The sequence below is a fragment of the Scardinius erythrophthalmus genome (genome assembly GCF_964197995.2).
Source record: "Scardinius erythrophthalmus genome assembly, chromosome: 20".
NCBI classification, from domain to species: domain Eukaryota; kingdom Metazoa; phylum Chordata; class Actinopteri; order Cypriniformes; family Leuciscidae; genus Scardinius; species Scardinius erythrophthalmus.
The window spans coordinates 1,997,706-2,024,343 of NC_138240.1; the positions used below are offsets into that span (position 1 = coordinate 1,997,706).

Consider the following 26,638-nt stretch of genomic DNA (forward strand, 5'->3'; position numbering starts at 1 on the left):
TGAAGTGAGACATATGACCGTTTAATGTGTGATGGTAAAAACAATAACAAAATCATACAAGAGCATCAATAAAACGCAAGCTGTTGAAATATTACTTAAAGGCGAAAAAAATACAATGAACTTGCAATCTAGAAAGAAAGCTTTTATTTGGTGCAATCCTGATGTTATATGTGTGTGTGTGAGAGAGAGTCACTATATATTCAAGTCAGAGATGCTGTAATAATAAATAAATTGGAAATGTATTTTAATAAAATAAATTGGATTTTAATGGAAAGACAATTTCTGCAAAGACAAGCAGCAAAGAGAAATTAATTTATACCGTCATGGGCAAACTGTACGTCATCAGATGCGGTTCACAACCACAATTTAGGCCGTTTTGGCTTTTATACCACTAGCAAACACAGGAACCCGATCCCATTTTCAGGAAAATTTTCGAAAACAGCTTTCAGACCAAGCAAACAAACTGAACGCTAGTGACTTTCGGTCCAAGAGTGTGAAAGGACACTTTCCAGACCTCATGACAAAGAGCAAAGAAGAAGTCTCGAGAAACTGAAATACTACCAAATAGAAACATTCATATACATTAGCTTGTATTTCAGCGACGCGTGCATTAAACAAGTTTTGCGTTCAAAAACATGCAACCATTACTGGAGGTGCACACACACACACACACACACACACACACTGACAAATGGAAGATACATTCAAACGTATATAAATACAGTTCATCAGAAGACAGACAAGAAGAGTAGAGAAACCGTACAGAGTGAAAACTACAATATAAGGCATTGGAAACGGGTGCGTTTTGGGAATCGGAGGTAGATAGAAGAGCTTGGGAAAAACAGGGTTGTGTGTGTTGGTTTGCTGGAGGCACAGATACACAGTAAGGTGACAGATACGCTGTGGCGTCATTGCTTAACTTTTGATGAAGAGAATTTGGCTTCAAAAGGCATGAAATGACTCCCTTGTCCCTCAAAATGAGCTTTAAAGGTCGTGTTGGTTCAGACAAAGATCATGGAGTACGACGGACACCGGCAGTCCTCGGTGGAAGACTCTCGAACCCACGACCCAGAGCAGCCGGGTGCTGACGCAGCGGCCCAGAAGGTCCTGGTGGAAAATACATTCATGTTAAAGAGCGTGTCTGCGTGTGCAATGTGTACCTTTTAGTTAAGCGTACTCTGTTTATTGAAGTAGTAACTTTATTTTCTCTCAACACTGATCTCACTATACAGTTGTGTGAGGGTGTGTGTGTGTCTAAAGGCCCGGTTCACACCAAGGACGATTACTATAAAGATAACGATAAAGATATAGTTCTAAAAATCGTTCTCCGTATTAAAGAATAGCAGAGTTCACACCACAACTATAACGATAAAGATATGAGGGACGATATCGTTGGGATCACTTTCATAACGATTATTTTTCCAGCTGTCGAACGATAAAACACTGACAAGCCAATCAGAATCCACTCGAATTTAAACGGCTCTCGTGCATTTAAAATGGCAGACGACATTAGGCGCGTTTCCATTACATATTTGCGCAAAACTTTTGCGTTTTTTTTTTGCGATAAAAAACTATTGACGGCGTTTCCACTAACCGATGTTATGCGACTAAAGCATCATTTTTTCCTCTCGCGATAAATCTTTCCAAAAATCATGGCAACGGACGTTTGTAGGTTTATATATATCACAGCCATGCACTTGCCATTATTATTATTAATGGATGGAGACGTATGTGTGTTATCCAAGCATTATGGGCAAGGAAAGACCCTTATACTTGAGAGTGGCTCATATGAGTGTTTCTGGGTGTTTCTCCCTCAGATCTGCTCCGAGGTCTTGATTGTGGCATTTCTTTGAGGTTTAGAATCCAGTATTTCTGTCATTCTTTTGTCTTTTATGAATTTAATAAAGAACTCTGTCTGGTATTCTGTCCAAACACACCGCGCCTTCTAAGTCAGGTGACTGTAAATGCGCAAAAACTGTTTCCAGTGCAGTATTGCGAAATATTCCTTTTACGAATTGCCTGAAAAACCTCCTCATGCGAGCAGAAACTTTTTGCGATAAATGAGAGTTTTTGTTTCCATTGGGCGTATTTTCAAATCTAATGATGGTAACCAGGGAGACAGACTAGTGGCGGGAAACTGAACAAAGGAACATGTGACAAATGACAACTAACTGAAAAGTCCATGAACACAGTGGTGACAAACGTACAGCAGCGACAGGTCATACGTTTTCGCTACTTTGAAACCGCAGTGCAGGTTAGAATAAAAAGATCGTTATTGTTCGTTGGTGTGGACGCTGAATATATTTATCGTTATAGTTATCGTTCTTGGTGTGAATGGGCCGTAAGAGTGTGTAGTCATTCCTTCATTTGCTAGGCATGATTTTAGTTATAACTGTGAAGCACTTTGGGTGACAACGTTGCTATTAAATGTGCTATATATATAAATAAAAGTTGAAGTTGAAGTACCTGATGTTCAGCAGCCCGTCTCCTCGGCAACGGTTATCGGTCGCCATGGCGTCGCTCTGACACTCGACACACACGGAACGTTCGCGGACCAAACCTGCACTCCACGGTCTGACTTTACACGCGGCGCTCGCCTGCTTCACACGCATCTGCACACAATAACTGCAACAGACACAGAGAGAGAGAGAGGACATTTAGACACATAAAACACCATTTGCAAACTAAAACCGTGTTTCCACCGAAATTACCAGAAATTAAAAACTAGAGAAGCCATGGAAATTGACTGGTCAGAAGATGTGGGAAATCCTGTAATATACACAGTCCGCCAATTGTTAAAGTCCCCCTTTAGTCAATAATTTTATCCCTTAAAACTCATCTTTGATCACCAAAAGGACACATTTAAATGTTTTTTTCCTTGAAAACAAATTCTTCATGCCTTAAAATATCTTGAATGTAACTCGACACCCTTGCCTCATTTAGTATGCGCGGTTCTATGAATATGCAAATGAGCCCCGCCTCCACTCACTCACTCAGCTCAGAGATCCACTGGTTGACGATCACACGTTGATCTGATTGGTTACAAGGTAGTTTGTGACGTCAGAAACACCAGCGATTTCAAAGCGTGTTTTTGAGACTGTCTTTGGTTCACTGCAGTTTTAAGGAGGAAATACTCAGCAATGGTGTCGACTTATGAACTTACACATGGTTTGTGTTAAAGAGGATTAAAAACACCACATACACAATATTAAAAGAGTTTTTTTGTGTTTTATTTCCGCTAGAACTCTTAAACACTTTTTGGAACTGTCTCTACAGTATATACACGATAATATTTCCTTTATGTGTGCATGCGTGTTTCAGGCAGTATAAGGTTAAAGGTCGGCCTTCCCAAGCTGGATTTAATTAGTGCGATGTGTTTCTTGTGTGGTGTTCTTTCCTCCTCCATGGTCTGCATGTTTTCTCTCTCACGCGCACACACACACACACACACACCATGCTGAAACTAAACACCTGTGATTAATGAAAGGGTTTGCTCTGGGATTTCCTGTGTGTGCTGCTTAGAAGGAGCCTCAGATAGTCGTTTAATCTCAGTTCATTTGAACCTGCACCTGCTATTTAACTCCTCATTATCTGCTCACTGATCACACGTCGCGTTCATTCTCTTAATGTCCCCCACACACACACACAGATCTAATTTCCTGGCCTCAGCCAGGTGTTTCTAAGGTTGTAACAAGGGATATAAAGTGACTTAAGGATGGGCTCGTAAAATCATTTAAATGAAATTGTGGATTTAGGATGATGTTCTCAGAAAACAGAACCTGTGAAAAACGTTTTTTGTTGCTTTTAGTATTAATATTTTTAGACTTGTTTTAGATGATACATAAGCAAAACTCAACATTAACAGTCGCTCTCTACCATCAATTACAGGTAATACTGATGACATTATTCTTATCAGATTTTCTGTCCAATCAAATGCTCTCTAGAATCTGAACACCATAAAAAGACACTAAAGCTGCATGTGAAATTGGTCACTTGTTCACGCATTTACTATTTGCTATATAGTAAAGAATATAGAAGAATTTGAGATTTGAAAGCAAAGGCTCACCAAAAAACTTGGAATGTAGTGTACAAGTTTTATAGACAACTTTTACCGATAATTCTTTATATTTGAAAGCCGATAACCGATATATTTGCCGATAACATTAAAAATGAACATATATATCGGCCTATACCGATATGTTGGCTGATATATTGTGCATCCCCAATTTTAAGGTACTTTTTTGCCATTTTTGGAGATTTACTTCCCCAGTGTCCATTAATTTTCATTGTACATACAACTCTGTTCCCTAAGCTGCTGATTAACTTCAACGTTTGGAACGAATCGAGGGCGAGTAAATGATGACAGGGTTTTCATATTGGGAAGAACTATCCCTTTAAAGTCAAGATAAAACAGAAGAAGTGACAGATCTTTTCTTCCATATTGTGACGCACATCCGAGTCAACTTCTATGCAGTTGTTCTATATCAGTTGTTGATTGGATGTTGAGAAGTGGGCGTGGCACTCAGATGAACGTGACCGTCTTTTCACTGGAAGTGATTTTTTTTAATAAAATGTATACATGAATGAATAAATTCTATAACATGCACATAGAAAATGAAAAAGGCTGAATTTAAATTTCATGCGACTTTAAGGATTACACATCGACCCCTGGATACAAACACAAATATCTTGATGATACCTTTCAGTAGTAAGTAGATTTACATTTAGTTTTCCAATTATCCTTGGATCGTCAAAACACAGACATCCACTACATATCAGGTTTGTATGAATCCTTTCAATAATCCAAACAAATGGCAAATTCACCTTGTTCTAGATCTGAGGGTAACTGTAAGTCTAGACAACACTGTTGATGTCTAAACTCTCTGCACAACCTTCGGTTAAAGGGAATGTGTTTGAATTATCTGTAAATGTTCTGTTCTTTTTCAAAACAGTGTGTATTTGCAGTTCCATCGCTCTCACCTCTTCTTCTCCTCCTTCATAAGCATGTGCGGCCGTCTCCAAGGGTCCTTAAAGTTCCGCTTGAATGAGTCAGGCAGGATTTTGGCCACCTCTAAAGAGGAGGAAGAGATCAAGATAATGAAAGAGAGCAAATTAAACTCCTCCAGAGACGACACACAGCACCAGAGCACAAAACACACACACACACACACACAGACGTGTATATTGTATTATACATGCAGTTTTTTTGAGCTTATGTTGCTTGAAAGACACATTTATGGGATATTCGTATGCATTTGTGATTAAAATGGTAAAAACAAAACGATCTAAAATAATTATGGGAGGCGGGAGGGAATATATTTGCCAAATTTAGTCTGTAGTCAAATGTCTTACTATGAGATCTCAGCTGAAATAACAGTAATGCTGAACACATCTGCGCTCAAAGACACAGAGGTAGTAAAATGTCTCTGAAGGTGGAATGATTTAGTGCTGATTTAATGCAATACCGATGTGGGAATTCTCATGCACTGACACTGACTTCAGTTCAATAAACAAACGCACATTTTCATCCTCTTTATCTCATCCTGGATCACACACACTGACACACTAGTTGTTTCAAAAACCGAGTGTGTTGTCTACATAGCATTTTAAGTAGGGATGCACCGATATAAAACTTTTGCCCGATAACCAATAATTCTTTACATTTGAAAGCCGATAACCGATATACTACTGGCCGATAAATCTGAATCCAAATTTTTATATAATTTTTTGAGAGCCTGATTACAAAAACTAAAGTCTCACCATTAAAAGCCATGTCCCAATCACACAATTATAATGATGTTCTCAGTATAATTTTATGTAGCCTATATGACAGACTTGTGCTGCTTATGTTGCACTTAAAGGGATACTCCACTTTTTGTGGAAATAGGCTCATTTTACAGCTCATTTTTTTGAGAGAGATGCCAATGGTCTTGTCCGATTCAATGATCTATGCTAAGCTATGCTAAAAGTGGTACCGCCAGACCCGGAGTTCGGCTGAATGTATTCGAAAACGGTAAAACTCAACTGTTTAACTCTGGGGGAGTTGTAAAATGAGTCTATTTCCAAAAAAACTGGAGTATCCCTGTATTTTCCTTTTCTAAGTGATTTAAATCATATTTCAAGCAATTCAAACCATCATGGTGAACAGTGCGCATCTGAAGAGTCTCAGCTTAACGAAATATTCCTTTATTTATCAGCTTTAATATATCAGCCAAATTTTCTTATCGGGTTAATAACGATATATACATATATATAAACATATATCTGCAGATACCGATATGGTGGCCGATATATCGTGCAACCCTAATTTTAAGTAAGGGATAATGTCTTCCATCAGCCTGAAGGGGTTTATTTTGAGAGAACCACCGTCTGGATGTACATTATCCCACTTATTACACGGCTACTTGCCACATAAGTAAATAATTAGACATGAAATATTGATCTGAGTTGAAATATATTATTATTAGGTCTTTAAATGCAACGCTTCCACGGAGAGAGCAGTTGCAGCGTGGCAAGTTCAAACTAAACGGACATTTGAGAGATACAGTATACAGTCATTTATATCACTTATTACACAGCATTTTGCTACATAAATAATTATGGGGATAAAATATATTGATTTCAGATTAAATTGTTTTAAAATTGTACCTGTTTGTATCTATAATTCAACAGTGTACAAAACAATAGTCACAAAATGGCAGCAGCTTCGTTTGTATGAAACAAGAGAGAGAGCGAGTCCACGATACTGGATGGCATAATTAAACAACTGTAAGTGTACACAAAATATTGATTCGAACTGAGTTTTAATATTTTATTAGTTCACCAAACGCAAAACTTCCACGAAGAAAAAATTCCAGGCGTATAGCGCTGCTGACTTCAGTGACCCGGATGAGCCTGCGTTATCTGTTTGGAGCGGTTGACCAATCAGAATCAAGTATTCCACAGAGCCGTGTAATAAGGGATTATATGCATGCTCCCAATGCAAAGTTAGGTTTTATAATTCTGCTTTTTAAAAATATATTCACAAATTATACTTGTTGCAGTTTCCGTTCACCCCTATAGAAGTTTACCTAACTATCACGACATCCACCCCTCAGAACCCCTGACATGAGGTCCAGTGCAGTTCGGATGTTGCCTTAGAAGTGAGCTAGGCTGAATCCGAAAGCGCCCCCTAAACCCTCATTCACTATTCCCTGCGTCAGTCCACTAATACTGTTCACTCGAAGGAGTGACTGAAAACGAAAGGGTCAATTCGGACAGCCGTTGAGCAAAGCACTCGTTAATGCAGTGCATTGTGGGATTGAATGAGTGCACTCAATAGCATCCACTATGGTTTCGGACACCACTACAAATGGCTGTCCCCTCAAATAACGCCCTATTTGACGGTATAGGGGGCGATTTCGTATTCGGCACTAGTCTTATTACCTTTAGCTGCACTGCAGGCCTCAGTGTGCGAGAGACACCCTCTGCGCTGTTTGAGATCGGGACAGGGCGTCCCTCCGTTGCGTGGGGGTGTGGAGACCTGTCGGCTTCGCTCTGTAGTTCCCGTCCCACACACGGAGGAACAGGGAGACCAGGGACCCCACTGTCTGACTTCACAGTCTAAAGCTGCTGAGAGGAACAGGAGAGAGAGAGGAGCAGACATTTTCTTTAAATCGACCAAATCATTTACATGCATTCAGTTATCAAGAGTGAAACGATGGAGTATTAAAGTATACTCTAACACCGTGTCCTAACCAGACGAGACGAGACGCGATAAGATTCCAGAGACAAATAATGTCAGAACAGCGTGTGGGCGGAGTCTCACGGCACCTGAGACAAAGAGTATAGAAGCCCAAGAGGCGAAACTCTGTTGTGTTATGGGTAACAGTCTGTAGATGGCGCTGCGGAGGCGCGTCCGCCATTATGGACTGAAAGCTGCTGAAATCGTTAGCGCCAGTCAATTTTCAAAATCCATTTTAGTAGGTGTTTATAGTTCATGTGTGCACTTGCTAGATTGCACATCTTTTTTGTACCTTTCCGCCTCTAATAGGACATTCATAGACTGTTTTTTTTCTTGCCATTGAAACGTTCACTGTGTGCACTTTCACTGAAGATGTTGAAAAAACAAGTTGTTAATATTTTTGTGATATTCTATGTAAAAGGAAAGTCTTTAGAAATGTTCATTTATAATGTTATTTATTTATTCATTTTTCCAAATCATATATATGGTGATGTTCACTAATTTCAAAATCAACATTTGAATAAATATCTTATTACTGTGTGTCTGCCTATATATATTATTTCATGAATTTCTGTTATTCATATAACAAGGAAAATCCATAATAGAACATAAATATTGATAGATTAAAGGTTTGCAGTAATTTTATAATTGTATCTTTGCAAACCGTAAGTGGTAGGCTAATGAAGCCGATTCGGTGGGGGACATACCCTAACCCTTACTAAAAAGTACTATAGGAATCTTATAGTATTTTTTTGGACAAAATATTATAGTAATCTTATAGGAATACTATAGTAATTTGGGACATACTACAGAAGTACGATAAGACTACTATATAAATACTATAGCAGCTTTAAAATATTATAGAGGTATTACAGAACATCACAGAAGTATGTTATGCTCTGTAATACCTCTATAATATCCTAGAGCCACTATAGTATTTCTATAGTAGTCTTATAGTACTTCTATAGTAATATTTTGTCCCAAAATACAATTTTCCTAAGGGTAATTAGGCCATGCATAACCAACACATAGACGTATATTTTCTGTCATTTAACGTCATTTAACGTCGGTCATCCTCATTAATGTATTTTAAATTGTTTTCATATTTAGATATGATGGCCAGAAAAAATTAAGTTATATTAAGTTTTTGTTATGCTAAGTTTTTCAGTGCCATTGACTCCCATAATTTTTCAGCGTTTTCCTTCAGTTTTCAGTCCATAATGGCGGCCGCGCCGTCACGTCATGGGGGCGACTGTTGCTATGGAGCGTTCTATTGAGTTTCGCCTCTTGGGCTTCTATACTCTTTGCCTGAGATTAATCTTGACGGCAATCGCAAGAAAATGGATAAGTAGCTACATAATCAAATTCACAAATATTACACCATTTAAACATTATTCAAACACATAGGCTGAGTTACTAAAACAATCTTTGTCAAAGAATACACATGTTTGTTCCAAGTTTGAACGTTCTTGTTTCATTTGTAGATCTGAGGTGAATTATCCATTGTTGCTTTTACAGCTACAAAGCTGGAGCACTAAATAATATTCAAAGTCACATGACACACTTTTAGCATTAAATAAAGCACATAAACAGAACCTGAGATCATCATTGCCTCACTCTGTGTTTGTTCCAGCGCGACGTCGCAGAAAAATAGAAACTGTTTCTAACATAGAATCGTTGCGTGTTGCAACTGGTTAGGACAAACACTTTGATTAACATGGAAAAGAGGCATTTTATCATGTGTCGCGGCGACACATTGCGTGTAGTTAGGACACTGTGTAAGAACAAATGCTTTGGATCAACAAAAAAATAATGCATCAATCTTTTTGAGTTACGACAACTGCTAATGAAACAACCAACATTGTACATTGACAGGGCTCGACATTAACGCTTGTCCGGGACGGCCTGATTAAAGCGTCAGTAACAACAACAAAAAATAACTAGGGAATCACTAAAACGCGAGAATGACTGTGATCAATAGTAGATAATAATAGGCTGAATAATGTATAATATATTGATGGTAAGGTTGCGCCTCTCAAGGAGAAATGGAAACAAATGAGAACAGGACACACAAAGAGACTCATTTAATATTTAAAAACGTGGAGGTTTTTATATTTATAACACATGATCGAGTTAAGCAACATCACACTTCCTGAATACCATCACCATTGAAAATGTGACACTGATTTCATACAAAAGTTCAATAACAAGTAGTTAATTTTAAGTCACTTCCATTTTAGACACAAAACTTTTACTGTTTTTGTTCTGATTCAGCAGCGAAAATAGTTTCAAACAAAGATCACAGGCTAGCGCTTTTCACAGCCATGTTTTTGTTTCAGCATTTCAAACGAATCGGTTGAATTGAAGATTCAATGACCCATTTATAAACAACTGCCTTGTTCTTGAATGAATTAGCCGTTTGAACGAATCGTTTGAATGAATGACTCAGTGACTCAATTAAGACGGTCACTTGCCGCCACCTACTGGTAGTTTAGTTTCATGTTTAAAACTATAATTTTTCCAACATTTCTTATTTGTATTTAAAAAAATATATATTTAAAACAGTCTCTTAACATTGTTTAATGCAGTTATTATTTTTCAGAGTAATGCAAATTAATTTGATTGGTAACAGCCCTATAGTGTCATATTCTAATTGAATTTATTGAACAAATCAAATTTGAGAATTTAAAATTAAAGATGAATCATATTTAATAAGATTGCTGGGGAAATGCCCTTTATAAAGGTTAAAAAAAAGTCCTCGGGGTAAATATCACAAATATGCAGATTAAAATAAGGCAAAGCTGCAATATTGTGAAAGAATAAATTATATTATGAAAAAAAAAAACTATATAAAAATCCTATTTTTTCCGGACAAGCAACTTTGCGAATTGTCCAAATAACAAACACACGACAAGGCTTAATGTTGAGCCCTGAACAAACATAATTTGTTCATAATCATAAACATTTGCTCGTCACGGAGCTTGTTTTTTGCAATAATTCAAAAGCCAATGCAAAAATCCTAATGGGTTTTTGTCGAGGGAACCAGTGTGATGATGATGGCTTCCGGGTTGGCCTACAAAATTACATCAATTACACAGTGCCACTCTATTCTCCTAATCCAGCCCTAAGCAAAGCATGCTGGGAACTAGAAAACCACAGCCCAATTTCAAATGTTTAAGACGACTGAATTACAGTTACAGCAACTTAATAAAAAAAAATCAATTAACACAGAATTGTCCGTTTAAATTACACACAACATTAAGGTGTCAACAGAACAGAATTTCTTTAAATCAATAAAAATATTATTGCAACCATGCGTTTAAAGGGCACCTATTATGCAAAATTCACTTTTACATGGTGTTTGAACATAAATGTGTGTTGGCAGTGTGTGAGCAAAACCACCCTAGAATGATAAAAATCCATCCAGTAGTTTTTTTACTATCTCAATAAATCATAAGCACTGTCTCAGAACACCCTGTTCTAGATTTTCCTCATTGTGACGTAGAAATGAGCTAAGCCCCACCGACGTGATTTGATTGACATCTGGTTTTGGCATAGACCCCGCCCTCGGTGATCTGCATCCTCAGCGACAGCCGGTAATGTCTCCTAAGAAGTGTGTTGTGGGATGTAAGAATGGACATACTAGTCTTCACTGACATCAGAGCCACTGAAAACGCAGCGGATGGATTTTATTAATGAAGAAAATGCGCCACTTAAACTTCCTAAATACGAGAAGAATCATTTTCTGACTGTTTAGTGAAAGAGGAAGTTAATCCTCAAGTGTGGATCGTTGCCTACTGTTCACGATCCAACTTCACCTCCAGAAGAAGTGTATTTTATTATTTTTGAGCAAATAGTCATTTCAATCGATGTCAGCCAGTTCAACAACAAATGCGTCTAAAGCTATTTATTGTCGTCGTCATAGGATGTCTCAACAAACAACGTCAGACTGTTTTATGTCACGTAGGCTACGCTATCATTTTTTTGCAGCAAATACAAATGTAAATAAATTAAGGTCTGCTCTATCTCCATAGACAGTATATAAACGTCTATCTCCCTCCCCTTAAGAAAAAAAATAAATAAATCGTTTGTACTTAACGTTAGCAAACGTTATCACAGTATTTGTGTGTGTGTGTGTGTGTGTGTGTGTGTAGTTTAAAAAAATTGCGCGAACGTTATCACAGTTCGTGTGTGTGTGTGTGTGTGTGTGTGTGTGTGTGTGTGTGTGTGTTGCACATCCATAATTGCAAAGAGGACGCGATTAAAACTTTGTAAGTAAGTTACATACATGTATCAAATAACCATTCCGAGACGTTTAGTCCATTCTCATTCGTGTTTATTCTGTGCCGGAGTCTCTTCATCATCTAGGTCCAGCAGCTGGGCGGGGATATGCAGCTCATTTACATTTAAAGTGGTACGCACAAAACAGCTCTTTTTAAAACAGGCCCCAAAAATGACATTTTCAAATGGTTATAATAAATTAACTGTGGGGTATTTTGTGCTAAAACTTCACAAATGCATTCTGGGGACACCCAAGGCCAATATTACATCTTGTAAAAAGGGGCATAATAGGTGCCCTTTAATGTACACCAGCTCGCGTTAGAGTTTGTAACCGTACATCAGTGAGCAGCTGTGAGCAGTGACATCACACACGACCTCATACCACACACAAACAGAGAAGAAAGCAAGCGACGTTGAGTCTAGATCTCAGTAACACAGCTGCGCTCTCATGTGGGGGTCAGAGGAACACAAGATCCCCGACCGCTTCACAAGTCTGATCCCTAAAGTGGCTGCAGTGCTTGTGTCCTGTATTGAGGAGAAGGAATAAACATTTAGGTTTAAGGTTCACTCATTATTACTACTATAAATCTCGAATAAACTAAAGCTATTAAAGCACATTTTCACCAACTAGGAGAAGTTAAATGTCTTGGTTGTCTCTCCATAACTGATGCTGACTTCACTACTCTTACTATTCCTGCCATAGAGAGATGTGGTAAAAGCAGACATCCCAAGTCTCCCGGAAGTTCCGGGAGTCTCCCGCATGTCGATAGCGGCTCCCGCAAATCAGTTAAAATCTCCCGGAATCTAGAACGAGCGAGCTAGAGCGAGTGAGCGAGAGACCTTGCGTGTGTGTGCTAGTGTGCCTCACGAAGCGCATGTAAGGACCATAGACTGTAAAAAATATGGACAAAAAAATATGTGACGTCACCCATAGACTTTCTGAAGAACGGTTTTGAGGCCGTTTATGGGGGGTATGGGCGGCGCCATCTTGGAAAATCTTGGGAAATCCTAACCCCGCCCACTTTCTGGCCAATCCATATATGGGTAAAGGAAGCGAGTCCGGTTATTCTGCAAATGGAACAGGGCGCGTCACTCCGCTCGCTCTGCTACTCCGGTTATCTCTGTATGTATATTTTAGGCAACAATAAAACGAAATATGTTATAAAACACCACACTGCCTCTTTTCGTTTCAATTTAAAGAAATCTTAAACATTACAGCCACACAAATGTGGTTCAGGCAACGCGTATTGATTATATTCAATAACGTTAGCCTATTTATAACAAAACGAAATATAAAACACAACCCTGCCTCTTTTCGTTTAAATATAATATAAAAATATTAAACATTTTAATATGGTCCAGGCAATATGTGCATTTGTACTAAACAACAGATGTTGCAGTAAACAACATTACAGATCATCTTCGTTGTATTAAAATTTAAAATGACAAAACTCAACCCAGTCTCTTTTTGTTAAATTTCAGTTTTATCAATATTAGCCATTATAAAAGTATAAGTAAAATGTACTACTACTACTACTACTAAAGCAAACAATTCAGTCAAACATACAAAGTCAGCGCTTTAGTCTAACCATACAACGGTAAAGTTAAATACTTATTAAGTTATGAAACTTCCCCTCAGCCAAAACGATTGGCCAGGGAACAAATTATAGATTCACGAGACCAAAAATCGCCCGTTAGATATACACAAGAGGAATTATATCTCATGTTTAACCACTACAGAGACGCCAGAGTCAGCGGCAAACCTCAGAACGACTAGCCGAGGAAAGGCTGTTCCAGGCGGGGTACATGAGCGCCGAGCGCCCGGTCATCGCTGGATCTCACAACTGGATACAATTTTCATAAATCTTTAAATAAACCACAGATTTGAGCTTTAAACAACTACATTCTCGCCTGAAAAACTCTTAAAACTACATTTCATGATACAAAAACAATAGTATTATATTTCAACTGTATATTAAAAAATGGCGCTTCTTATGTTGTCATTCTCCTTGGCGCAGCCTAAGCTGTCAATCAAGCTGTCAATCAAAGTTAACCACGCCCTTATTTGTCATACATTTTATATCTAAATACGATCTAAACTAACGAGTTAGAAAACAATTCACAGCCCTCATGGTTGTCAGGCACTCAGAACCTATCGAAAAATACAATAAAAGTCCATGGGACCAACCTGTAAAAACATGAATTTATGCTGTGAAAACGGACATTTTAACATGGGGGCTATGGACATTTGCTCCCTTTTGGGACCTCGCCCTAGCGGATTTGCTTTTATTAAAAAATTTGCACTGTAAAAATATTTATTTTCCAAGCTAGTGGAGTGCTATGATTAGACTGGATACTATATGTTCCCAAAAAGCAGTTTTAGAGCAAGTCTTTAGGATTAACTCTGTATATGTGACACATGCTCATGTTATCCACCAGAACATGCCAACCACACGAAAACACATGCAATCAGGTGTGTGCACATGCACGCATCACTCACACATATACAGCACACACACACACACACACACCGTTCTCACAAATGTAGAGCACATGCAGACTGCAGCTGTAAACCACATAGAAATACTGATGTACAAAATACTGCACTTATATTATATAAAACAAAAACGCACATCAGTACACACTCAAGGAGCAAATAAAACCAAAACTTAATTATAATAGACCAATGAATTTGTTTGTTTGATGATGTGCACTCTAGATTCTTAAAAACTCTGTAAATCTAGTTTTTATTGCTGTTTACAGGCCGTTTGACCCTCAGAGCAGTAAATAGTTCTGGGTTTTCCACTACTGGTGTATAAATGGACTTAAAGAAAAACAGAGTTTCATAACAGAAATCCAAAGCACATTTAAAGTTGTACGACTCTCCCAGCCCTAAAGACTTATGTAAACCATATAACATCTGTATAGCAATTTAAAGGGAAAGTCCACCCGAAAATGAACATTCTGTCATCATTTTCTTTCTTTTGCGGAACATAAAAGAAGAAACCTGGAAGAATATTTGTAACTGAACAGACTCGGTTCCTATTGACTTCCATTATATTTTTGTCCATGTAATGAAAGTCAATGTCTTTGGTTCCAAATATTCTTCCAATTATGTTACCCAAAAGAAAGAAAATCATACATGTTTTGGTGTGAGTGAGTGGAGGCGGGGCTAATTTGCATATTCATAGAACCGCAAATACTAAATGAGGCAAGGGTGTCGAGTTACATTCAAGATATTTTAAAACGTTTAAATATGTCACATGGTGTTCAAAGCTGAGTTTTACGGGATAAAAAGTAAAAGTAAATCTACTTGAAAGTGTTACAGGTTTGACAACGCAAAAGTCATGCTGATCCATGAACACACACGAATCCCTCGTTGGGAATCACTGCTGTATTTCATTCATGTCATTCTGACCTCACGGTTGGTTCATTCTCATTCTTCTGTTCTTCCGCACCAGAGTGACATATCTCAACACAATGAACGCAAACACACTCACAAACACACACCTCCATACAAAGGCCCTGTCAAATTCCCCACATTCCCCTGCATTAGTTCTGCAGATATGCCTCGTGCCCTGTTCCCAGAAGCCTCCCCTCGCTCCGACCGTCACTGGCGGTCCTGAGGGCCGACAGATTTTAATTGACATTTTACATTTACATTTATGCATTTGGCAGATGCTTTTATCCAAAGCGACTTACATTGCATTTCAAGAAACATTTACATTGTTATCAGTTCTTGCTTTCCCTGGGAATCGAATGATTTTCGTGACATTCGGGTCTATTAACGGGTCTTGAACACCTGCGTTCTTCAGACACTCCATGTGTTTCCAGTAACACTTTACAAAAAGGATCCATTTGTTAACATTAGTGAACAACATTAGTTTACATTAACTAACATTGAAAAATACTTCTAATGCATTAATTTCAGCATTCACTGATACAGTATTACAAGCAAAAGTTGTATCTGTTACAGTCCCCTAGTGGTGAAAGTCCAGCTTTTAATATTGTTTATATGTCTATATGGTGTTTCTAATATGCTTTAAGACAAACCATGTGCAAATTAATAAATCAAAACCATTGCTGAGTATTTTCTCCTTAAACTGCAGTGAACCAAAGAAAAACACGCTTTGAAATCGCCAGTGTTTCTGACGTCACAAACTACCTTGTAACCAATCAGATCAACGTTTTGGTAATCAAAGATTAGTTTTAAGGGATACAATTATTGACTGCAGAGGGACTTTAATATTATTGAATGGACCTGATCTAAAATTAACTATCATTAAACAGTTGTATTTTTTAACTAGCGTTAACAAAGATTAATAAATACTGTAACAAATGTATATTGCCCATTCATTGTTAATTAATGCTTTAGTTAATGAGACCTTGTTGTAAAGTGTCACTTTGTTCTTTCTTTTATTTATAAAGCACCTTTAACTCCTGGTTGACCCAACGTGGTGTATAATACACGTAAAGTCAGACAAAATAGAAAGACAATACAAACAATGCAGTAGATAAGTTATACCTGGTTAAAAGCTATTGAAAATAACTTTTTCAAGAACTGTGATTCCTTTTAAGGAATCAGTCTAAAATAAAAGAATCATGAATGAATCCCTATTCCTGCCCAAAATGTGGAGGAAAATATTACAGAAATCTCTCACATATTTGATTGCCACACAAAAATGTTTTAAGCAAAGCTGGCAGTGAAACACAGAACAGTAGGAGTCTGCAAATGCACAATTGCACACAGACTGTGAAGAGCCAAAGCAACACACCTGCGCACACATTAACAGTGTTAATTAACGATAGACTCGTCAGGAGATGATGTGGGAGGACAGAGAGGAGCCAGAGGAGGAACATGTGTTTTTCCTCAAGATGACACACCCATGAAATAAAAAGTGAAAAGGGCAGATATCCAGATCACTCAGTCAGGTAACACACATGTACACCAGCGTGTTCCTGTTCATGGTTCACGCACGCTCTTATAGGATATGCATTGACGTCACTTTCCCGCTGGAACACACTCCCTCAGCCGGACTGAGTGGCAGAAGAGCTGCGGAGTGACTGGAGTTAACAGGGGAAACTGTGAATCCGCGAGTAAAATAATCAATTATCAATTTAAACTAAAGGTTGGACTCGATATAAAGTTTATTACAACTTACCAAAGATCCAGTGATCCGTGGATATTGACATGTATCCGGAATCATGTTTCCTGACATTTATATGAGCCTGATTTCAACGCAGAGGAAAAACATAAAGCAAATTTGCCAGTGAACGCTTTATATAAATATAATATAGGTCTAAATACATATCACTCATATCAATGTCATATATATCATCATATCGTCCAGCCTTAAAACTCGAATAGTTTTTTTGTCAGTGTTTATTTAAAAACATCCATTTATGCAGAATATACGATCTTAAATATTTAATTGATTTGTCAATGCAATATATAGGGTGTGATTTTACCCCTAAATTCAGCATACTGACAAAATCATAACTGCAAATCCACCTGTCCAGTTGTTTCTGTGAATCGCAGCGATCCATTTGCTTCTCTGTACTTTATATTTCGGCAGTCTGTAAAAATATACCTCAGATTTCTTGTCAAATCTAGTTGTAGTCAATCTCAAAGCTCTTTCCCGTTTTAGATGTGTTTTGTGTTTTTCACGGAAAACAAATTCTGCCACTCAGTGTGTGTGACCGCAGTCACTCCTGCCGACGGTGACGCCACACGCATACACACTATTCTCTCACAGCACTCGGGTGTTTACGAGGGCCACCAAACCCACGGCAGATATTCCTCAGCATTCCTCCGGTTTCAGGAATCTGTCACAGAGACAAAAAACTCTGTCCTGAGACACATCAAACAGACTCGTGTCAACACACTAACCTCACAGCAAAGACAGCGCAGTATAAGCCACATCTTTCACCATCCATCAGAGTAAAATCAGAGTTCAAAACTGATCTCATATGCAAACCGTGAAACCTTAATAATAATAATAATAATGAGGACTGGACGTCCCTTGAGGTGTATGATGTGACAGACTGCCTAAAAACCCCTTAATCGCGTTAAAATAACAGTAACTTACAGCCTCTCATGGCCTATTACTATAATAATACATTGGATATATTAGCACATGGACACAGCAAGGTTTAGCCATGGACACGGCATTCCCCGACCCAAACCCCATTAAAAACCTGTGGGATGAGCTGAAGACAAGAGTCCACAAGCATGAACCTCTGAATCTGAAGGATCTGGAGAGATTCTGCATGGAGGAATGGTCCCAGATCTCTCGCTATATGTCCATCAACCTGATTATTACGGATTATAGGAGAGGATCCAGAGCTGTTATCTTGGCAAATGGAGGTTGCACCAATTTTCTTGCTTTTTTTGCTTTTGATGGACTCAAATAAAGATTCATATTGTTAATAGCAAATGCATGATAAGTCCGACATCAATGCTAGACATTATGAAACACTTGGTGTAGTTCTCTAGCAGTTAAAACTACCGTCAGATAGGGCTGTCGCGGTGAAGGATCTTCCCTTGCTGTAATTTTGAGAGGCTCAATAGCGCAAAATGCAGTATTATTGGCATTTATTTATTTATTTTTATTTATTTGTTGCTATATAAATAAGTGTTACGATGTGGTCAGCATGCACAAAAACGAGGACTTTTTCAGTAACCAACCAGTAACCATTGAAAGCCTGTCACTCAGCATTGTCACGGCAACGGACTGTCTTTGAGTGAGTCATTAAACCGTTCATTCAACGAACACGTTCAAAAACGCTGATTCATTAAAAGATAGTAATGAAACAAGGTGCTAATTATTTAACTTTGAGCTCCACTTTCCAAGGCTCAGCTGAGCAGCAATGCGTCGCATGGGTAACGCTGAAGAGACCAATGGCATTGATTCAATGCGCGACTCGTTGATTTTTGTTTCCCGCGGCTTCCTCGCGCAGTGCAATGCTGACCGGCGCTGCCGCTGATGCCATTCATGGTAAATACCCTTAAACGTTAAAAGGATAACACAAGAAATATTTCGCTTTCCTTGGACACAAATATATATATGACTTGACCTCGAAGACAAGATGCAGATGAGTTGATCTCTCTCATTCACTGTCTGTTTAGGCTTAAGTGCAAATCCACAATGCCTCTGTACAAATCACCATGTCTTGTTATCATTATTAACTTATTTAACATTCAATACACATGCACGAAGTTCATAACAAGAAGGGTAGCGTATAGCCTTACGAAAAAAGAAAACACGCAAATATCGCGGTTGCTACGGTTACTTGCATTCCTCTGCGGTTGGCCGTTCAGTAGCGCGGTACTACAATATTGCGGTTATCGCGACAGCCCTACCGTCAGATGATATATAATATAAGTAGGGATGGGACGGTATGAAAATTTCATTTCACGATAATAGTTACCAAAATTATTGTGATTATGAATATTATCACGGTTTTGTTAAAACGAGATGAAAGTGTTCAAAAATAACTGATGATCATCACACTGAAAACATTTCAACAAGTTTTATATTTGAAAATCAACAAACAACAAATAAAACCAGCAGCTCTATGCACTTTTTTAAGAAAGATTATATTCTCTGGCATTTCCTTCCTTAAAATGACCGTCGCCAATAGCAACGCATTATAACACATGTATTAAAACGGACGCGCACGCGCTCTCTCGTTTCATTCAAATAAAACTTGCCGTCTTTCGTCTCCGTTTTCGAATGATTGAAAATGAAATCAGAGTTGATTTATTGTTTACTGAGTTCGATAATATTTTTGTGATCATGTAAGATTTAAAACATTAATCTGCCTTCCGCCATTCCTTCTCGAATAACAAAAACAACAACATAGCGCGCTGCGCCTGCGTCACCCTGTTGCTGGCTGGACAGGATTTACAGTGAGTAATTAAAATCACCATAATCAAACACGCTTTTAATGATAATTCAATTTTAAACGATAATACAAATCGTCAGTACATTTTATCGTGGTTTATAGTGAAACCGGTAATCATTCCATCCCTAAATATGAGCCGGTCCTGTCTAAAACCAAAGCCTCCGGAACACAGTCGTTGTGCTGTAAATGACCCACAGCCTTGAACAACAGAATCTGAAGTCAGATAACAGCCAAGACTGGGAACAATTACTGGGAACATCAAGAGCAGCTTTTAGATGAAACCTGCTCCAGACTCGAGAGAGAGAAAGGGGAAGAAATGGGTTTCTTTATACCTCTATTCCTACACTCTCAAAACTGTGTGTTTGTTCAGTCCATGTGGCTGATGTGGCGTCCTTCTTCATGAAAAACACACTGCTGTATTTTCAAACACACACTTTATAATACAACATATTATATTTTAGTAGGTAAATATTTCTTCTTTTTTTACTACATGTTGTTGTATTATTATATCGGTGCATTTGTTTCCATTGTTATATTGGTCCAAAATTAGTGTGAGAAAATTTTTGAATGAGATTTTTACGGATTTAATTCTAAAGGCCCTTTCACACTGGACGCGATTTTGACGCACGAATAATTCGCGCAATGCTTTTATTTTTTGATCAGCTGTTTATGTAATGAGTGCTTCCACACCGAACGCGAATGTGCTGCGGCGAAAAAACGACTTTTATTTTTTTCGCTTCGATGTCGCTTTTGTGGCGACATAAAAGGCTTCAGCCAATCACATACTACAAGGACAACGATTTGAAAGACAATGTGTGGCGTAGCATTGCCAACCAACTCGGTTATCTCGACTGTGAGTATGTTGTGTGATAGTTTTAGTCGTTGTATAGTCCTGTGCTGTGTAGGCTAGCAGGCTAAACTACATTTGGGATAGAAAGCTAACACTATTATCGTCAAAGACAGAGACAGAGACCGTGTTTACTTTGAACATGTAACAAAATGTGAGACTATTTAGGGCTGCTTTAAGTATACTATACATTCTTTGTGTGTATCTACAGTTTCTAGTCAAATGATTTTAACTTACTTACTTCGTGTGTTACATGTAGACATTACAAAACACACTGTGTTTAGTTGAAGACGCAAAAAAACTGCACATTAGCACACTCCCCCTCAGACTCTCTGTTCTTTAAGATTGGGTGCACCCAAAACCTTCTTTTCTGTCTTTTAAAGGTGCATTAAGCAACTTTTCATGTTAAATATACCCGTTTTCTAACCCATACATGCTTAAACAATTGCCTGATGGGCTGAATGAGCCCTTCTCTAATCACTGAGATTGTCTCTATAATCCTGTAATGTAAAATAAATAAGAGGGATTCGGGCCGGAATTTTAGACTGGGCGTGACGTCATGCGTGTTCACGGCACGCTCACATAGCTATGCCTGGCAGGTTTGTGTATTCGCCGGCATTCTCCGTAGAAGATGGATTGTAAGAGACCTGCTTATAGTTCATTTCAAACACCAACGCAAACTCCACGTAAGATAAAAAAAAGAAAACTTTTGTCCGTGAGCGTGCACACTTCTGGTTGCAGTTTCACTTGCCGCCAGAGGGGGCATAGTTCTGCAAAAACTCAGAGACTTGCTTAATGCACCTTTAAAGAAAATGAAAAGCTCGTCTTCACTGGATGATGATGATGAAGTGTCCATGTTTTCTCAGCTGTCGGCGCGAAGGTTTTGGAATGTTGAAGCTCTCTGAACGTCACAGACGTCGCAAATTCGCGTCGCGGCTGATGTGAAAGGTTTTGACGCGAACTATTCGCACACGAATTATTCGCTTTTTCGTTTCGCTTTTTCGTTACGTATCCGGTGTGAAAGGGCCTTTACAAAAAGATTTTGAATCATCTTGGCAGCAATGGCTGTGTGGTTGATTGATGTAACTTATTTATAGAAAATAAAACTGATATGAATTCTGAGCAAATGCATGAATATCAAGATTAATCAAATGTGGGGGAAAAAAATCTGAAAAATACTAAGCTATGATTGTTTAGCAATATAACCCAGCCCATACACACCCAAACACACATATAAATCCGCTTCAGGGTTCAGAGAGCTGTTTTTCTTTTAGAAAATATTTTGCATATTTGTTTTCCTCAGCTATATATATCAAGTCTGCTGCTGAATCACACACACACACATGGCAGTAATCACGAGTAAGGGAGTGAATGTCTGAATGAATCAGATCAAGCTGTTATTTGGAGACATGTACAAACCAAAACCAACCGAATCCCTGCAGTCCAGTCCAATATTACTCATAATAAAAACAATCCGCACAGCGACGACACCGATGACCGATCACAAAGACAACAGTACACCTGCCAACAACATCCAACTTGGACAGAGAATCAGAAGAATAGATAAGTGAACTGTTGACTTTATTTGAGCTCTCTGAAACGAAACAAGGGATGAAGTGTGCACATTTTCAGAAGTATAACTTTTAACCTCTTAATGCTCTTTTAATTGCATTTTTTCCTATCACATATTTTAGTAATCTAATCATCGTAAATTAGGAATCATTTGAAAGCTTAAAAACTAAAAACACATATGTTTTGAAATCGGACATTGCGTTAACATGGAAACGGTACTTTAACCCTGTGGTGCCCTTCGCATGGCAGTCTAAAATGACCAAATTTCAATTAAATTTGTTTTTATTTAATAATTTGTATTTTATATAAATACATTTTGGTACTAAATTATAATTATGGAATAGTTGTGATCCATTTACTACCTGTTAGGGTTAGGTTATTGCTGAAGAGAAAAACACACTGACAGTTTTAGTTATAGAAGTTTAAGTTTATTATTATGAAAAATGTATAAAAAAAAAACTATTTAAATTTTTTAGATGAAATATATGTTTTTCTCTAAAACTGTGAGAAAATCAAAGCTATAAATCTAAACAAGCTGTGATCCAAATTTGAGGTTGATATCTCAAAAAATGAACTTTCAGTAAGATTTTGTTTGTGCGCAGTACCAAACGCTTCCACTAGATGAAATGCGTGTGACTATTTTGTTCAGGACAATTTAACTTTTCGATTCATGATTTTTGTATGTGTGTTCAAACAGCAAGTACAAAAAAACCTGTACCAAGTTTCACATCATACAAAAATTCTAAAAATCCAAAACGTATTATTTCTCAGTCAAAAACTTACGAACAGCACCAGAGGGTTAAAACCTTTTAGCAGGCTCCTCCCCCTAGTGGGCGTTGTCGTGTTTCATATTACAACATTTTTTAATCAAAATTGCTTCTAATCTTGACAAAACGCATATTGTTGGAAAGATCTGAGACACAAAGTTCCATATTTGGCGACTGTTTTGAGGTAGAAATGATATTGTGACAAAAATGTATGAAATGTGGGCGTCACCCGGTAAGCTATTTGAGATTGATAAGTAATAGGTAAGAGATTAATTCATCTGACGAGTCGTTTGAGAACCACTGAAAATGTTGGTGATGTTTTTTGACCTTTGCTGCATGTAAACGTGTTGTAGGAGACTCCACAACAACAATAGCATAATAAGGGCACTTTAAAAAGAGACCAACATTAAATCTCTATTCCAAAGCATTCACGAATTACATCCATCTATGCTAAGGGGTTAAGCTTATATCAAAACAAACTTATTTTTGTGAAATAGTTTGCTTGTGCATCTTTCTTTTCAATAAATTCACACTCGCTTTGATGTGCTCTATTCTAATGCAATAACATTCAGACATGTATAAGTGTGAGTGAAGTGTTTTGGGGTCAAATCCTGTTGGACGTCGTGTTCTTTTAAAGTCTCAGTGACTCAGTTTTACAGCATAAACACAGACGATTGAGCAACTCTGAGCTCCTGAGAAGCTCAAGACCTCCTACAAAGTCAAAACAGAGAGATAAAAGCCTCTCGTCTGTACATTGCTTTGCCTTATATAGAGCAGAATGCTGCTCCTGCCATGGGCCGATGATGGGATGTACTGTTTATATACATACATACGGTGTACTTGAAGCTGTTTCTGAGTTCTGTTGAAGTAGATGAGAGACAGACAGATAATGATGGTTCACCAACACACATACTTCACTCATCACGTCACACCATTTACTCTGAGAAACCAGCTGTCTCTGAGCCGCTGATTGCTGTCAATACTCCATCAACCTCAATCCTTGAGAGTCTCTCTCTCAAAGCCAAATTTGAGAACATCCTTTGAAAAAAATTATGACAGTATTTCAATTTTTAGTTGAATTATTCAATAGCAAGCAACTTCTGTCATCATTTATTCACCTTCATGTTGTTTAAAACATGTTTTTAGTCCCGTCAAATGCAAAAGGAGATGTTTAGCAGAATATCTAAGCGGTTCATAAAACACTTATTAATGTGATTAGTGCACTATATTCCCAATTTTCTGAAGTTGTATGATGCTTTGTGTGAGAAACTGACCCACTGAAAATAATAATAATAATACAAGTGAAAATGTTTTTGTTTGCATACAGCTGGAAGTAAATAATTACTTCAGAAATATTTAGAAAACAGTGCATGTGTCAAATGGATGAGTGTTATGATTATTTTATAATCTTCAGCTTCAGCGTTTTTTGTTCTATAGCCAGGTTTTCCTAAACTTGATGAAAAGCTAATAATTAATTAAATCATAAAAATATAAACTTTTGTAGATAAAAACACCTAATAAACAAAATAAATAGCATGTCACGTGACGATTAACAGACGCGAATGTGACGTTAAATTATTGAAATGTTAACTAAAATATCAGGTGGTGTTTCAAGTAAATATGTCAAAGGGGTTTTTAATATTTTTTAAAGTTATAATTCTTTTTTTATTTTTTTTATATGCTTTATTTGAACATTCAGTTTACAGTGTGAAACAACAAAATTAGAACACAACAATAAATATTAAGAATAACATAAATATAAAGAACAGTAAAATCAACTGCCAGAACTAGACAGTAAAATTAACGAGAAAGAAAGAAAGAAAGAAAGAAAGAGAGCATTACTTAAATTAAAAGAAATTTAAACATTAATTAAGCTAAAAAGTGTGTATGTCGTGCGAGTTTGTACATGTGCTGACTCAGTGCTTTTTAGGTGAAGAGAAGATGAAATTGTAATCAAGTAATGTTTTCGTAAAAATATCGTGTAAAAAAAAATTTGGTTGAAAACTAAAAATCTACATAGTACATAATTAGATTTATTATAAAGCAGGCATAAAAAAAATCCAAAAATAACAGTTTTGGGATTCATTGAGAAATTTTGCAAGATATTGCTTGAGATAAACCAACTAACTTAACGTTAAAGTTATAATTCGCGCACGTCGATCACCGCGGCGTGACGTCACGTGAAGCAGGTTAACGGCTCCTGTTGACGGTGTTTAACAGACTCACCTGAGATGTGACACACGGTTTGATAATCATCACAGCAGTCCCCGCTCCTCCTGCAGTACGTGTCGCAGTAACACACGGTTCTCCTCGCACTCTTCTCCACACACTCGTTATTCCGTCCCGGACAGCATCTCGGTGTCGGTCTATCTGCGCATCCCGCCTCACACACTCCGGACACACACATTACCAGCACAAACACCGCACAAACACGAGCTCCCATCATTATCATCATCACGACGCCTCAGAAAACGTATTCGGGCTTCCTCTGACACAAAAGATAACTTAAAATACACTTAAAATAACTTTCTCACGAATGTGCGCACTTTCAGAAGAACAGAGTGAGCGTCGCGAGTCCAGTCAGCAGAAGCTCATCTGTGCTGAAGGTGCGCGCGCGCTGAGTGACTGACGCGCGTCTCGCGCAGCGCCCCCTGCAGGACGCGCACGCAATTACACATATCAACATGGTGTCTGAGGCCTAGAATAGATCATCAAACATGTCAAATGTTGGATTAGAAAGATGAATTCACTTCTGGGTATTTTTTGCACCCATATGTCCTAAATATCTGGGGCATATTTGTTACCTTTGGGTTGTGGGTAAAATGCCATCCTGATTGATTTGCAACTGGTTCTGGACACCCTGCAAAACTAACACTTCTAATTCAATTCATCACTAAAGTTTGCATGAGCTGAACTGAGGGTCAGACATATCGGTAACACATTAGGTTCATTAGTTAATCTTAGTTAACATGAACACTACTTCTACAGCTTTTATTAATCTTAGTTAATATTCATTTCAACATTTACTAATACATTATTAAAATCAAAGTTTGTATTTGTTAACATTAGTTAATGCACTGTGAACTAACATGAAGAAACAATTAACAGCTGCGTTTTTATTAACTAACATTAACAAAGATTAATAAATACTGTAACAAATGTATTGCTCATTGTTAATACATTAATTAATGCTAATTAATGAACCTTATTGTAAAGTGTTACCGACATTTCAAATGTGTCCGGTCTGACCTGAGATCAGCGCTCTGAGCTGTTATTATTATGCAACATCTGTTTGTTTTCTCACTTCGGTCATGGGTGATGGACGTGATAATTATATGATTATGGTGCGATTATGAAATACCACCCACAGAGAGCGAGAACGAGCTGGTACCAGCAGCTAATTCATGTAACGGAGTCAGTTTGTCTGACAAAGATGGAAAAACATCACAATATCTGACAGAACACATAATAGAGAACAGATGGAACAGTGCGTTTGTATTGCGAAAGCATTTGATGCTAATCTGAGTTCAGATACAAATA

The 26,638-nt window shown here is 37.8% G+C and overlaps 1 protein-coding gene across 2 annotated transcripts; it reads right to left on the reverse strand.

Moving 5' to 3' along the window:
- LOC308680608 (somatomedin-B and thrombospondin type-1 domain-containing protein) lies at nt 1–25,741 on the reverse strand. 2 transcript variants are annotated; one of them, XM_081348818.1, is made up of 5 exons: nt 25,325–25,741; nt 7,426–7,608; nt 4,981–5,071; nt 2,467–2,625; nt 1–1,107 (listed from the first exon to the last, which is right to left on the reverse strand). In XM_081348818.1, the coding sequence occupies exons 1-5, from the start codon at nt 25,551–25,553 to the stop codon at nt 1,002–1,004; spliced, it is 768 nt and encodes a 255-aa protein (XP_081204944.1). In that variant the 5' UTR covers nt 25,554–25,741; the 3' UTR covers nt 1–1,001. The 2 variants fall into 2 exon arrangements, with proteins under 2 accessions (XP_081204944.1, XP_081204943.1); XM_081348817.1 differs by having other exon boundaries at nt 7,426–7,611; nt 25,325–25,698.
- Between the last annotated feature and the right edge of the window lie 897 nt (nt 25,742–26,638).

Excerpts from the sequence above, each read along its gene's own strand:
- LOC308680608 (XM_081348817.1), bottom strand. The coding sequence starts at position 25,553 with ATGATGATAATGATGGGAGCTCGTGTTTGTGCGGTGTTTGTGCTGGTA. Across the intron at positions 2,626-4,980 it reads ATGAAGGAGGAGAAGAAGAG|TTATTGTGTGCAGATGCGTG; the intron begins GTGAGAGCGATG and ends TGTCTGTTGCAG. Across the intron at positions 1,108-2,466 it reads GACGGGCTGCTGAACATCAG|GACCTTCTGGGCCGCTGCGT; the intron begins GTACTTCAACTT and ends ATTTTCCACCAG.